Below are 15,317 nucleotides of genomic sequence, written 5' to 3'. Positions count from 1 at the left end.
TTTGCTTGTGATTGAAGTGTGGGGCTAGTACTAAGTCTTCGTTTGTTATTGTTTTTTTTTACTGTTTAGAGTAGTAAGAAAGTCACCCCAAACTAAGGTTCGTTTGGGACGTCAGACACATTTCGTACTGCTTCTTGAAGTATTTTTTTAGTATAAATTTTTTAATTTTTATACTAAAAGCCTATTTTAAAAAGCATCAAGAAAGCCGTCCCATACGAAACCTAACATCCCAAACGAAGCCTAAGTGTTAGGTTTTGTTTGAGACGGCTTTTTTATTAATTTTTAAAACAGAGTTTCAATAAAAAAATTTAATTTAAAGATTTGAAATAGATATTTAATTTTGGTTCAAACAAAAAACTAATATTATTTGTAGTGTTCAAATCATGTTTGTTTTCCAACATAGATTTTTCTTTTTATCTCATTAATTGTTCGCATTGGAATGCAATAGGAATCCCATTTTTATGATAAGTATAATTTGATTCGAAATGAAGTTATGATCATCTTTCTGATCTCCGAACAAAAATATTGCGGCCATTTCTGTCCAATTATTGATATTATTGGGGCAATTAAAGTCATATAATTTTGCCTTTCTAATTATAAATAATCAATTAGCCTCATATATATGGTATAACACTTAATTTAATTTTTAAAACTATTAATATATTTTTATATTATTATATAACTTTTAATATTTAAAAGCATTCTAATTTTTTTTATTATCTCACGAATTAATTGGGGATAATTTTTTGTTCTATCAAAGCTTCTTTTTTTTCTCAGAAACTAATTCAAAGCACTTTTTTTGGGTGCATAATAAATTTTGTTTTTTTTATTATTAATTTTTAGTTATATTTAAGAAATATTTGTTTTAGAAAAAATATTTTAAAAAATAAGAAGAAAATTATTTCAAATAAAATCTTAAAGATTTTTTAGCAGAAATTTATTTTATCAAAAAGTACAATGTTTTTTTAATTTTCTTTAACATATTTAATCAATAAATGTTGTTATAATAATTTCTCATCATTGCTTTGTTCTCTTTCAGAATTTCGTTTATCCAGACAATTTAGAAAGTATTAAAAACGTGGATGACATTTAAATGATTTAGATGGTTATTGCTCGATTTGGTCACTTCTTATCTTCCAAAGGTATCGACGCCTTACTATCACTATATAATATAATTCGCATGATAAATGTTTTTTTTTTAAATGTTGTTGTACGGTTGAAACTTAATTCAAAATTGAGCTCTGAGTAAAGTGTTGGTCCGTGTAAAGCGATGCGGGGGTTTACACTGGTTAAGGACAATGCTTTAAAATATATTGAGGTAAGTTTGCCTCACACATCAACATCAGAAGAGCTGGAGGAGACAATGTAAGCCATTAGAGGTTCAAACATGGAGGTGAACTAGAGTGAAGCAAGAGTTAACTTAGGCTTCATTTGGGATAGCTTTTCACTGCTTTTAAAGCAGTAAGAAAGTTGTCCCAAACGAATCTTAAATAGAGTGAGCTGAGTTGAAGATTTTGAGATATACCTTGTGGTGGTCTCTGTGATGGGGGAAATTATTGGGTTAGGTACTGGATGTGTCAGAGCCAATGAAAATGCGCACATCACCTCCTACTCGTACTGAGCAGTACCGAGCTCGATACTGCTCAGTACTGCTTGGTACTAAGTACCGAGCTCAGTATTGCTTAGTATGTGAATATTGAACGTAAGCTGTGTCCGGTGACCTGACCCAATAATTTCCCCTGTGATGGGCGGTAGTAAGAGGTAGTAGGGAGCTTGAGTGGGTTTTAGGTAGTTGAAGTTGATGAAGATGAACTACACTTGTTTGGTCATAGGATGTGGAGATTGATGATTTTTTAAGCTATGATGTTGGTATCAAAGATTTTGCTCATAGGAGAGATTAGGATCTTTGATACTTTATTTAAGCTAGGAAAAAACACTTTCAGAAATCTGAACAGTTATATATTATGTATAATCATTTAGGAATACTTATATGAATGAGATATATATGCTATCAATTACATGATGGTATTTTGCATAATAATTTTGAGTAGATATTTCCTTAATAAATGAACTGTTTAAAATGAAATGAAGTTTTGCTGTGCTTTTTAAGATTCAGTTTGTTTGGGACAGCTTCTTATTGCTTTTTAAAGCAATTTTTTACTAAAAAATTGATTTAAGAAGCAATAAAAAAGTTGTTCAACACGAACCTTTAAATGATTATACACAAGAAGCAATATTTGTATGTTAGTTATGAAGTAGAATTTAATTGATAAAAATAATTGAAATTTATAATATTTAGACTTTAAATCAACACTCAAATCTTAACAATTTATAAAATTAACATTCATCTTTCTTTATTTTTTAAAAAAATGTCATTCAAATGTCTAATTTATAACAAAATTTAATCTATATTTTTCATTTGTGTCAAATTTCTATCGATTTCATTGTGGAGCTTAAAAAATGACATAAATTTTGTTTTATAAACAAATAAAATATGAATGCAATGTATTTAATTACTCTCTAAGATATTGACATCATAATTAAATAATTAATTAATGTAGCTAGCAAAATAGCATTTGAGGAGTTTTGTCTTAACTGTCCAATCCTTTCTCTCTTTCTCTTTCAACGGTCCACTTGTTAATTTAGCAAGAGTTTGAAGGCAAAATCTCTCTTCTCTCTATAGATAATATTTTATTATTTTTACTTTAATAATATTATATTATTATTTGTTTATTTATTCTTAACTGTCTTGATGCTATGACCAAGGATTATGAAAGCCAGTAATAATGGCATATATATATATATATATATATATTACTATCATAAAATTTTTATGAATTATATATTTATTTTTATAATACCTAAGTACTTAAATTACGTAAAAATTTACAAATAATTGTTTTTTAAAATGAGATATATATTTTCATGCATCATTTTAATGTGATTGAGGCAAAACAATATTTTATAATTAAATTTAAATTTAAATATTAAATATGAAAATAAATAAAAATTGTGATATGTATGTAAAAAAATTCCTCTTCAAATATATTCAGTAGATTATTCTAGTGGGGATTTTAATGCATCTATTAATTTCAGTATTATGTTGCCTTAAATAAAAAAAAATTCAAGGAAAAATATTGGGTCAATTAACATGAGAAAATTATAGTATTTTAATGAAGAGAACGACCTGGTAAAAGTGTAAAACCATTATATAATGTAAAATTAATGTTGCCATTAGGTTTTTAAATTCTTTGATCATTGTAGATAAGCCTAATTAGAGATCCATTTCATAGTGGTCATCCATCAATCTAGAAAAAATATATGGATATGATTGAAATCATTAAAAAACGTATTTTTTTAGTGTATTTTAATTATTTTAAAATTTTATCCAATTTAAAATTTTTAGTGTTTTTAATAATTTTCTCGTGTCAATCATGGTATAATAAAAATATTAATTTCCCGATTAACACCAGTTTGATATAAGCGATGAAAAAGCGTCATCAAACCACCCTCATCGCTGTTATTATCGTTGTTAACACCACATCTGATCATCACATTGACGAATATTGGATTTGTAATCACTTATTCGTTGGTCGCAGTCGTTATCTGGTATATTGCTTTCTCCAAGTTCATATAAAATAACAAAAATAATGTTTCAAATAATTTTTTTACAATTAGCATAATATCTAAAGAGTTTATCACTAATTTTGATTAAATAGATATGCATTTAGGGCTCATTTAATCTTTGAAAAAAATTTTGAAGTTAAAATTGAGGAAAGTTCAATTTCTTTTATTATTTTGAGATATGTATATGATTCCAAAATTTTATTTGATTATAAAGGGATTTTTTTTTTTCAATCCATACCTTACCAAAATTTAAATAGAAGACATGAAGACTATAGCTAAACGCAATAAATACCACATTTAATTTAATTTTACTAACCTATGCTTTGTTTGGACGACTTTTTATTGTTTCATAAAACAATTTTTAGTACTTAAAAGTGATTTAAGAAGCAGTAAAAAAGTTGTCTCAAACAAAGTCTTAACTATGCTAAAGTCTATTAAGAAATTATAAATTCTCTCATCTCTAATAAATAAATATATTTTTTCTAAATTAATTATGACATTTATTTAAATAAATTTTGAGCTATTGTAAGAGTGACGTTGGGCAGTTTTTCGGCTAACTTATCTCGACTTACAAATTAATAATAATATTATTTATTTATTAATATTTTTTTTTGCTTATTTTGATTATTTATTATTGGAAGCTTCGCATGCTAGAATGCATGCAACTTCAAGAAGTTTAGGCCAAGTAAACGATAAAAATATAAAATCAAGAAGAAAACAATTAAATAATAATAATAATAATAATAATAATAATAATAATAATAAAAGTTATCTGAGTCGGCTGGAAATAAGCCAAACAATTAGAAACAACAATTTAAAGCCTATGATTTTAGTTAAATATGTAAAATAATTCAACGATTTAATGCTTCATGAATAATCAATTCTTGACCATGTCGAATGTAACGTTTGAGACGGCTTTTTTATTATTTTTTAAAGTACTTTTAAATATAAAAATTAAAATTTTTAACTAGACAACAGCTTTAAGTAATAAGAAAGCCGTCCCAAAAGAAGCCTAAGGCTTAGTTTATGATAGATTTTGTTGCTTTAGAAAATAATAAGAAAACTATTCAAAACAAAGGCTTCGTTTGTAACAGTTTTCTTATTATTTTTTAAAGCAAAATTTTAAACAATATATTTTTGAATAAGAAATTTTTTTTGCTAGAAAGCTACTTTAAAAAGTTGTCCCAAACAAAGCCCGAGTCTAAGACTTTATTTGAGATAGCTTCTTACCGCAATTTTTCCACTGTTTTTTTTTTAAAAAAAATTTTGAACTAAAAAAGTACCGTAAAAAACAGTAAGAAAACTATAAAAAAAAACCTAAATCATAGATTTTGGAATCAATTATATAGTTATATGCATAGATGCATTGAAGTTCCAAGTTTTCTTTGTAATTTAGTATTTGGTGCAGATCTTTTGGTGAAAAAAGTAGATGTAAACTTTTTCTTAGATGGTTCTGTAGGATTTGATTTTGTGTGAAAAAAAAAACTTCAAAATCTTACTATTCATGCTGATGAAGGAAAAGAAGGGAGAGGAAAGAGAAGAAGCTAAGTTTGAGAGAAAAAACTCGACTTGATTTCACTATCAAGAGAGAAGAGCTTCTAGTCAAACTACAAGCGTAGCTGAAGGAATTTCAGAAAAGAAGACAAGTTGCATATACAATTCTTATGGATCTTCCATAGTTGCAGAGATAAATGAGTACTTCAATGATGTATAGATTGACATTGTTCAATGTAGGTGGCAAGTCCTTGAGCTTATTACTAACTTCTCAAAGCCAACATGCAGAGATACATCATTTTGTTAAGGCAATTTCAGCAAAAGGCAAGTCACTGAACCAAGGAGCTAGCTAAGAGCATCAAAGAACCAAGTTCATGGTGAACTTGTTAGTGAAGCCAAAGCTGCCAATGAGGATGACATCAATAGGAATTGGGAACCACCCGTTGCAAGAGAAGGTAGAAAACTAACGCTTCTTTCGGGATAGTTTTTTACCATTTTTCACCGCTTTTAAAGAAATTTGGGGGATTTACATACATACCACTTTATTTCATATTGTTTACATATTTAAGACCATAATCATTAATATTACATGCCTACTACTCAAATACAGTTTTAATATCAAATATATCACTAATATAATTCATTTATACTATTCATACCATCTTATAAACTTTAATATTTCATTATATGCATCCAAATTCATTCAATAGATGGTAAGCATGTAATATTAATGTTTTGAATGTTAGATATGTAAATAATATGAAATAACGTGGTATGTATGTAAATCCCCAAAAAAATTATACTAAAATAAGTATTGTAAAAAATATTTTAATGTACATAATTACAAAAATGAATGACTTTTTACGTTTAAACTCTGCACGTAATGATTTTTGTGGAGCATAAGCAATTCACACTAGTACATGATAAGTACAAAGTTGTTTTTTTTTTTTTTGGACATTTAGGCCAAGGCAAACTCACACACACAACGCATACACAAAGACTCGAACCCTGAATCTCTTAGTTGGAAGCCTAAGCTCTCAACCAATAGGCCAAGGAGAGTTGTGTAAGTACAAAGTTATCAATCGACAAACAACTCTTTGATGTGACTGAACGAAATAACATGACAAAGGCATTCCCATGCTTTTTTCTATAATAATGATACCCTTGTTCTCCTTTTCCTTTATGTCCTCTAGCTTGAGCAAAATTGTAATGTATTTAAATGATTGAAATGTTCTTCAAATAAAAAATGATTTCAACAATTCAATTGAGGGATTATGTTCAAAGGATTGACTCCAAAGGTTTTGAATGACTAAGAGTTCGTTTAAGGCTTCGTTTATGGCTGTTTTTTTGCTGTTTTTAAAATAATTTTTTAATATAAATGTAATATTTTTGTACTAAAACTTCGTTTTATGAAGAAGTAAGAAAATTTGTCCCAAATAAAACCTAAAACTACTATAATTTTTATAAAGATGATTTAAAATTGCTATCAAAAAAGTAACTTTTTTAAAACTATTATATGAAATAGCTTTTTAGTATAAATCTTTTTTGAAAGTAGCAAAAAAATATTGACCAAATGAAAATTATGATCATGAACTTAAAAATATTGGAATAAAAAATTTGTCCCAAACAAAGCATAAGTGATATGATTTCATAGAGTAGCAAGATGCCTTTCCCTTCTATTTATGATTCATTATTATAATTATAATTAATAAATAATATCAAATAAAATAGAAATAACAAATGGAAAATATTTTTTAATTTATAATTTTAAGGAATCAAATCTATCTAAAATATAAAAAATACTATATTATAGTAAGACACAAAACTAGTTACAAATAAATTTGAGATCAATTGCCCATAAAATGAAATATTGTTAGTTACAAATCAATTTATGCACATAAAGCAAGATAAAATTTGATAATGCCATATGCCAAACTCAAATTTATGATATCTATTCTGAATTATTAGGGAACATGCAATTTGGAGTTTTGAGCTCTTTGAATGTTATGAAATTATTTAGATGTACAATCAAATAATACAATTTTCTTTTTATTTACAATCATTTTGATATTTTTGAAGTTGAAATGTTTTGAAAATTTATTTATTTAGGCCAAGTTTTTTTACTACTTTAATTTCTCTATTTGACTACAACTTTTTTTATTGCTTTTAAAAAATTTTTATACCAAAAACTATTTTAACAATAAGAAAATTAAGAAATTATCTCAAATGAAGCCTCATCCTTTCGACTGCCTTACTTCATTTTATGAATAATAATTAAAAAAAATTACAAAAATTAACACATACATAATATATGAAATTAGGCTTCGTTTGTGATTACTTTTTTATTGCTTCTGAAATTAAAATTTTAGTACAAAAATTTGCTTTAGCTTTTTTTAAAGGATATATCATCAACATACCATCATTTTCTTCCTTTCTTTTAAATGAGTTTTTATATTATATGAAATAGAAATATTTGTTCCATCATTCATTATCAATATTATATTGGAATTTTCTATTAAATATTATCATACATAAATTGGTATAATAATTTTTTTAAAATTACATTATTATAATACAATTATTCACTGAATGGTGCAGTGAGTCATTAAAAAAAATAAAAAAATTCAACCTTTACAACTTTGATTGGGATTTTAAAATGCATGCATCCCATCTCTCCATTGAAACAAATGCATTGGCATTAATTGATAAGTGGAAAGTTTGAGCTCCACTATCAAAAGAAGTGCAGAATTTTAATAGAGCATTGCTTATATGTCTCTCCATGCACTAAATGAGAATTCCTGCCATCTATTTGTCTATTATTATTATTATTATTATTATTACAAAATAGTGAACAAAAAAAAAATATATAATATATATATAACAATAAATTGATTGTATTGAAAGGAAATTATCTCTTTCATTATTAATAAATTGGCTGGTGAATAATTTTTTTAGTATAAAAATTAAAATTTTTGTACTTAAAAGCTGTTAGAAGTAGTAAAAAATCCATTCCAAACGAATTCTTAGGCTTTATTTGAGACAACTTTCTGACTGTTTTGCTTTACAGACAATAATTATAATTTTTATTTGATCACTGCTTTTTTATTATTTTCAATAAATTTCTGTGTTAGAAATCTATTTTCTATATCATATTTTAAAAAAGTTACTTTATTCGTAGCAGTTTTATAATCACCTTTATTAAAAACTGCAACATCTGTCTGAAATGGATTCATAGTCTTCGTTTGACACAGCTTTCTTATTGCTTTCGAAAGAGATCAAAAAAAAAAAAAAAAAAAAAAAAAAAAAAAAAAAAAATCTATTATAGAAAATTTCTTCTTCCACCCTCCACGTTCATAGTTCATTAGTGTCTTAAATACTTCATAGCACTACTGCGAAGACTGTGCTGCATATTTATTTTGGTGGATGGGAGATTGTCAATCTGTCACTTAAAAAACATAAAATAAAAAGAATTATAGTGCTTCAACATTAATGCGAGCATGGCCAAGAGAACACCTTAAGGGAATATCTTCAAGCTATTTGGATCTTTATGACTAAGCATTGTCCAAAGTAATTGGAATTTTATGAGACAAAGCTTTGATTTTTAATATTATCCATATAAAAATTGCCTTGACTAAAAACACCTTTTATAAGCATTTGTCTTGAAACTCCAATAATGAAAATAATTCAAAATATTCATAAAATTATTCGTGTGTGACCAATTTACTTTTACAGTATCACATTGGTCTAATTTAGGCCTTATTTGGAAAGGTTTTTTACCGCTTCTTAAATCAACTTTTTAGTACAAAAATTATTAAAGCAGCTTTTTAGTAAAAAATTTTAATTTTTGCACTAAAAAGCTGATTTAAGAAGCGATAAAAAGCTGTCCCAAACAAACTTTAGTCTCTCAAATATACAAAATTAAACCAAATGTTCCCCCATGTTATAATTGTGACATAAAATTGAACTCAATTTAGCACAAAAAGTCATTTTAGATCAATTTTTATATAATCAAGAGATTAATTTGACCTAATAAGATACTCTGAAATTAAATTGATCATATATGAATAGTCTGAGCACTCTTTTAAAGTTTATCATATTAATAATTTATAGTGTCAAAAACAATGTTACATTTGATTTCATTTTTCTCCTAATTTTTTCATTAAGCATTTGTTTTAGCAACAAAAGCAACTCAACCAATAACCTTTCTCTTTGCTGCTGCGCTAGTCAATAACAGTTTATGAAAGGAGATGGGAATTCTACAAAAACGTCTCAAATTCTCGAGATATTATTTTGTGCGGACGCCGAATGCAGTTCACCATTCGGAGACCAATCAGAATATGGCACGTCAACGGTATCGAGGTCTGTAATGCGCAGTACCGAGTCGTGGTACCGAGCTCGGCATCCACACAAAATAATTTCACCAAATTCTCACTCAGATTCTTTAAAAAAAAATAACAACAACAACAATAATAATAATAATAATAAGGCGTGTTATCTTGAAAAGAAAGATTTTTCATTTTCCACCCTTTTTATTTCCAAATTAAAAAAACAAAACAGAAAACATGATAGCATTGGAAGTAAGAATGATTCCAAGTTGAAGGAACTTTCCCATATACTAACTATCTACAAAGTCTTAAGAACAATGCAAGAAGACAAATGAAGAATATACAAATAAGAAGGCTTGTACTGATCCCAACTAACATAAGAACAGATACAGAAATAAAACAACAAAGAAAACACCCTATATTGCGTCTCCCAATATCTTCACCAATGGAAGATAGAAGAACCAAAAGCCTTGGGAGAGTTTGATGTCTCTTTTGGGACCAATAAGAGTACAGAATCAGACCGTTTGGTTCTTCATTCTTTCCTCATTTTTAAATTTCCCACACTTCACTTTAATTGCAAAGCTTCCTTTGGCCTCCCTAAGAGGGACAGAACCGTCGCTGCGATATGGTTCGAAGAGAGCCCTGCTTCATCAATCTGATCCTGTGGGGCTCCATGGTCTATGTATCTATCAGGAAGAACCAATGATCTCAACTGCAACAGCAGAAGGGAAAGAAGAGGAGATTCAGTAATATTAAAGATTTAAGATGGTGTATCAATAACCATTCTTGATGAATTAAGGCTTCGTTTGGGACGGCTTTCTTACTGCTTCTTAAATTAGTTTCATAGTAGAAAATTTAAAATTTTTATACTAAAAAGATGTTGTAAGAAATAGTAAGAATGCGAAGCCTAAAACTTTAGGGGAGAGAGTTTATACCTTGAGATGCCCATCAAGGAGGCCATCCAAGCTTAAGAAATGAGTAACATGAGATCCAAAACCTCCAATAGAACCTTCTTCAGCTGTGATCAGAAACTCATGCTCATTTGCCAGTCTTCTTATGAGATCCACATCAAGAGGCTTACAAAATCGAGCATCAGCCACAGTAATTGAAACATTATGATCTTTTAAGCTCTTTGCAGCCTTCAAACAGTTCTGAACAATGGATCCATATCCAAGAATCGCAATTCGAGTTCCTTCGACAAGAATTCTCCCCTTTCCAATCTATAATCGAAGGCAAAATACTACTTAGCTTAAGAATCACTTACCAAGAGAAGTTCATGAAGATTTTTACCTCAAGAGGAGTGCCTTTGTTTCTAGTAGGAAGGGGAACTCCAACTCCATTCCCTCTTGGAAATCTGAAACAGCTTGGTCTGTCATCTATGGCCGCTGCTGTTGCAACCATATGCATCAGCTCAGCTTCATCAGCTGGGGCCATCACAATCATGTTTGGCAAGCATGCCATGTATGCGATGTCGAATGCTCCGCAATGTGTTGGTCCGTCAGCACCGACAAGTCCCGCTCGGTCCATCGCGAAGCGCACGGGTAGCTTCTGTAAATCTACATCATGCACCACCTTGAAGCACAAACATCCATATAAGTTTGTTAAAATGAGACGATTTATGCAGGTGCAATTCTTCAAATTCATAACTTTGGCTATACCTGGTCGTAGCCTCGTTGAAGGAAAGATGAATATATAGCACAGAAAGGCTTGAGACCTTCAGTGGCTAGACCTGCAGCAAAAGTCACAGCATGCTGTTCTGCAATTCCAACATCAAAGCATCTTTCAGGAAACTTCTTCTGAAAATAATTAAGTCCTGTTCCTCCTCCCATAGCAGCATGGATGGCCACAATCTTACTATCCTCTTCAGCTTCTCTTATAAGTGAATCTGCAAAGTATTGAGTGTATGAAAGAGTGGCCTGCTTTGGCTTGGCTTGTTTCCCTGTCTTTGCATCAAACTTAACAACACCTACAAGAAAATGATAAGAAATTATAAGAAAAATCAGTTGTAAAATTAAAAATGATAGATTGATAAATGATTATTACTTTATGGTGACATAATAAACTAAGGCTTTGTTTGGGACGACTTTCTTGTTGCTTCATAAAGTAGCTTTCTAGTTCAATAATTAAAATTTTTGCACTAGAAAGCTGCTTTAAGAAGCAACAAGAAAGCCGTCCCAAACGAAGCTTAAACCGAGCTGAGGGAAAAAGTCAAAATTTACCGTGCATCTTATCAGCGGCAGCCTCGGCAGGGGGGTATCCTTTTCCTTTCTCTGTAACAACATGGACGAGAACTGGACCAGGAGCAGGCATAGACTTCACCTTCTCGAATATTGTCACCAAATCATCGATGTTATGGCCATTGACGGGTCCTATGTAATACAATCCAAGCTCCTCAAACAGTGAAGATCCTGACGCGCTAATCATCCCTCTTGCATACTCATCCACTTTCGCTGCAACTTCATGTGCATGTCCTCCAATCTGCTTTGTGATGCTCTGCTCAAATAATATAAATTATAAGAGAAAGCACATGTTTTGTAACATAAATCAATGAAAATGTTTCAGAAAATTTGGCATAGGGAAGAATCATCTTTTGAGTTCACTAATTCTTTCTTCAAATTTGATTTTTTGGCCTGATCTACGAAGCTGGAGTGGAATTCACTCGCCCATGTGTTACACGCTTAACATTTTTTAATACTGAAGGAAGGTAAAATTTCTGCTGATCTTATCCACATCCATAAATTATATATATAAATAGATAGAATAATTTTGAACAATATTTATTCAGTTTTTTTTTTTATAAGCTAAGAAGGAAATATCATTAATGAAATACTGAATACAAGATAAGTTAGTTCCAAATTCCCCAAAAGTCCACAAAGATAGAAAGAACTCAGAAATATTTGCATAGAATTTACCCATTATTTACATGCATTAACTGCATAAATCATCAACCACTAGTTCAGTGATATTTGATTTGATCTCCAAGTACAAGTTTAAGGTTTGAATCCATTAAATACATAATGAAAGTGACTTCAAAGTTTTTCTACCTTGCAAGAAATTCTTTCTTCCGTCTAACTTCCAACATAGTAAAGAAAGCTATGCCAGATTCATGTAAAAGCCCGTTTGGTTGCTTGTAATCAGAAAACATGCTTATTAAAAAGTACAACAACAACAACAACAACAACAACATCTAGCCTTTATTCCACTACGTGGGGTTGGCTATATGAATCCTTTTTCTCCATTGTGTAGTGTTAATAGTCAAATTCTCATATAAATCTAATAAAGGAAGGTCATTTTTAATATTGTCTAATCAAGTCTTTTTAAGTCTACCTCTACCTTTCCTAACATAGGACAAATCTAATACATCTACTCTCCTAACAGGGTCATCGGAAGGCCGCCGTTTTACATGACCAAATCATCTAAGGCGACTCTCTCAAATTTTATATGTCATTGGAGCTACTTCAACCTTTTCAAGGATATGCTCGTTTCATATACTGTCTCTAAGAGTAAATCCACTCATCCACCTAAGCATCCTCATCTCAGCAACCTTTAACTTAATATTATGCTTCCCTTTCAATGACCACCATTCTGCGCCATAAAGCATTACATGTCTCACCACCATCTTATAAAATTTTCCCTGGAGTGTCACTTTTCTATCACACAACAAACCAAAAGTATTCATTTACTTCAACCATCCAACTTGAATTCTACTAATAATACCCCCATCTATTTCACCATCACTCTGAACATACTCAAGATATCTAAAATGAATACACTTATTAAAAAAAAAAAAATTAAAAAAAAAAAAAAACTGATGATTTAGTTTTGACTCATTAGAAGGAATATGTAGAGCTTAAAATTAAAATTAATTTATAAGAACATTTACAAAACAAAGTTACCACCTTTGCCGCTTCCCTGAGTTTTCGCAACTTGGTGCTAGCCTGAAGCTTGGAGAGGGCTCTGCTGAGAGCTCCCACAGGAGTTGCAGGCCCATCGAGTGTGGCCGTCGGCAAAGATACTTGCCGGTTATCATTAAGCACAATTATAAGATTGGAATCCAAGAACCCTGAATTGTTCATAGCCTCGTAAGCTTGTCCGGCTGTCATAGCTCCATCTCCAATTACAGAGATGACTTGGTTCTGCTTGCCCAACAAATCCCTCGCGACCGCCATTCCTAGAAGCACATCCAGAGCAGTAAAAACATCAATTAGCCCCTCTTTGATCATAAAGACATCACATTAACTTTGATAAAAAACACAGCTAGAATACCAAGTCCTGCAGAAATGCTTGTAGAGCTATGGCCAACCCCAAAAGCATCATAGATGCTCTCTTCCCTTTTTGGAAAACCAGCAAGCCCAGATGTCTTTCTTATGGTTAACATCCTTGATCTCCTTCCTGTCAATATTTTATGCGGATATGCCTGCAAAAAAAGAATCTTTCTTGCTCAAACTCTGCGAATCCACACAACAATCCGAGATTAAAAAAAAAAAAAAAGAATAGTTCACCCATCCAGACCTGATGGCCAACATCCCAGATGATCCTGTCATCAGGAGCATCGAACACATGATGAATAGCCACAGCAAGCTCCACCACTCCAAGACTAGAGCTCAGGTGCCCGCCAGTTTTAGACACAGTGTACACTATTTCAGCTCTCAGTTCCGCGGCAAGCTGCTCCAACTCCTATATAGAAGGCAACAAATTTCATGAAGAAGGAAGGGAAGGAAGAGGAGAAAGAAAAATAGTTTCCAAATGGAAATCATGAGTACATGAACTGATAGATTCTTCATGTGGATGGGGAAGTTGATGGTATCCAACAACGGAGTCTCCGGCTTCTCTCCTGTGAAATCAATCCTCCATCTACTCTTATCTTCCCTAACCGCAATCGTCTGATCCCCATCACGGCTACTTGCTCTCAGATAAACCTGAAAAAAAAATGAATTTTGTTTGGAAGAAGATAGGCCGAAAAGGGAAACAGGAAATGAAGATAAAAAAGGCTGGATTTTGTGCAAGCCCACAAAGGAAAATGGAGAAAGGTGGGATCTTTCTCGTATTAACAATACCCGACGCCGGCAGCCGGCGCTAGGTAAGAGCGCCGGTTGGACAGAGAGCCATCTGGCGGCCGTTAGAGAGGTAGAAAACGCCATTGCAGGAAAGAGACGAAGTCGATGAAGGAGAAGATGAGAAGTGTTGAGAGCCTTATGAATGGCGATTGATCAGAGGTGGAGCTTTATAAGAGTTGCAGAAGCGGAGCAAGGTGGAAAAAAAAATACACAACTCTCCTTGCCTATTGATTGAGAGCTTAGGCTTTCAACTAAGAGGTCCAAAGTTTAAGTTCATGTATATACGTTGTGTGTGTAAGTTTGTCTTAGATGGCCTAAATGTCCAAAAAAAAAAAAAGTTGGAAAAAAAATGACGCGCCTATGTGGGAATTCGCTGTTTCACTTTTAAGTTTAACCATTCTTTCTTAATTCGGGTGAAGTAATGGATGAACTATAAACTATTGGGGATTTAATGGATTTCGGGTTCGTTGCATTCCACCTGTAAGAAATTAGTTGACTCTGTCTTTGTATACTTGTAGTATACGTGCCTCAAACGGCGAATTATTGCCTTGGGTCATTGGATGTCGGGACATCCAATTCAGTGACGTCACATCACCCAGATATACTGAATTTCGGTGCATTTTGATGATGTGGCGACACCGGATTGGTGACCGGACGAATCCGGACACCGGACGCAACAATTTGCAGCCTCAAACAGCTATGCTTTCACCATATATAAAAATTCTTTATTTTACGGAAAATCCATATAAAAATTCTGACTGATCTGAGTTTCTCCTTCAGGAGAAATTATTGTGCGGTCACAGGATTCAGTTCA

At 31.2% G+C, this 15,317-nt stretch overlaps 1 protein-coding gene across 1 annotated transcript; it reads right to left on the bottom strand.

Annotated features, from left to right (window-relative positions):
- Nucleotides 1-9,661: 9,661 nt before the first annotated feature.
- On the bottom strand, nucleotides 9,662-14,693 carry LOC110098449 (probable 1-deoxy-D-xylulose-5-phosphate synthase 2, chloroplastic). Its single transcript, XM_020825289.2, has 10 exons — nucleotides 14,504-14,693; nucleotides 14,210-14,365; nucleotides 13,959-14,123; nucleotides 13,713-13,863; nucleotides 13,346-13,617; nucleotides 11,666-11,939; nucleotides 11,105-11,412; nucleotides 10,737-11,018; nucleotides 10,382-10,666; nucleotides 9,662-10,158 (listed from the first exon to the last, which is right to left on the bottom strand). Exons 1-10 carry the CDS (start codon nucleotides 14,585-14,587, stop codon nucleotides 10,012-10,014), a joined length of 2,124 nt encoding a protein of 707 aa, XP_020680948.1. The 5' UTR covers nucleotides 14,588-14,693; the 3' UTR covers nucleotides 9,662-10,011.
- Nucleotides 14,694-15,317: the final 624 nt, after the last annotated feature.

This window comes from Dendrobium catenatum, unplaced genomic scaffold (assembly GCF_001605985.2).
Source record: "Dendrobium catenatum unplaced genomic scaffold, ASM160598v2 fragScaff_scaffold_123, whole genome shotgun sequence".
NCBI classification, from domain to species: Eukaryota; Viridiplantae; Streptophyta; class Magnoliopsida; order Asparagales; family Orchidaceae; genus Dendrobium; species Dendrobium catenatum.
Note: the sequence above shows the minus strand (reverse complement) of the source record. Positions and strands in the feature narration are given on the sequence as shown.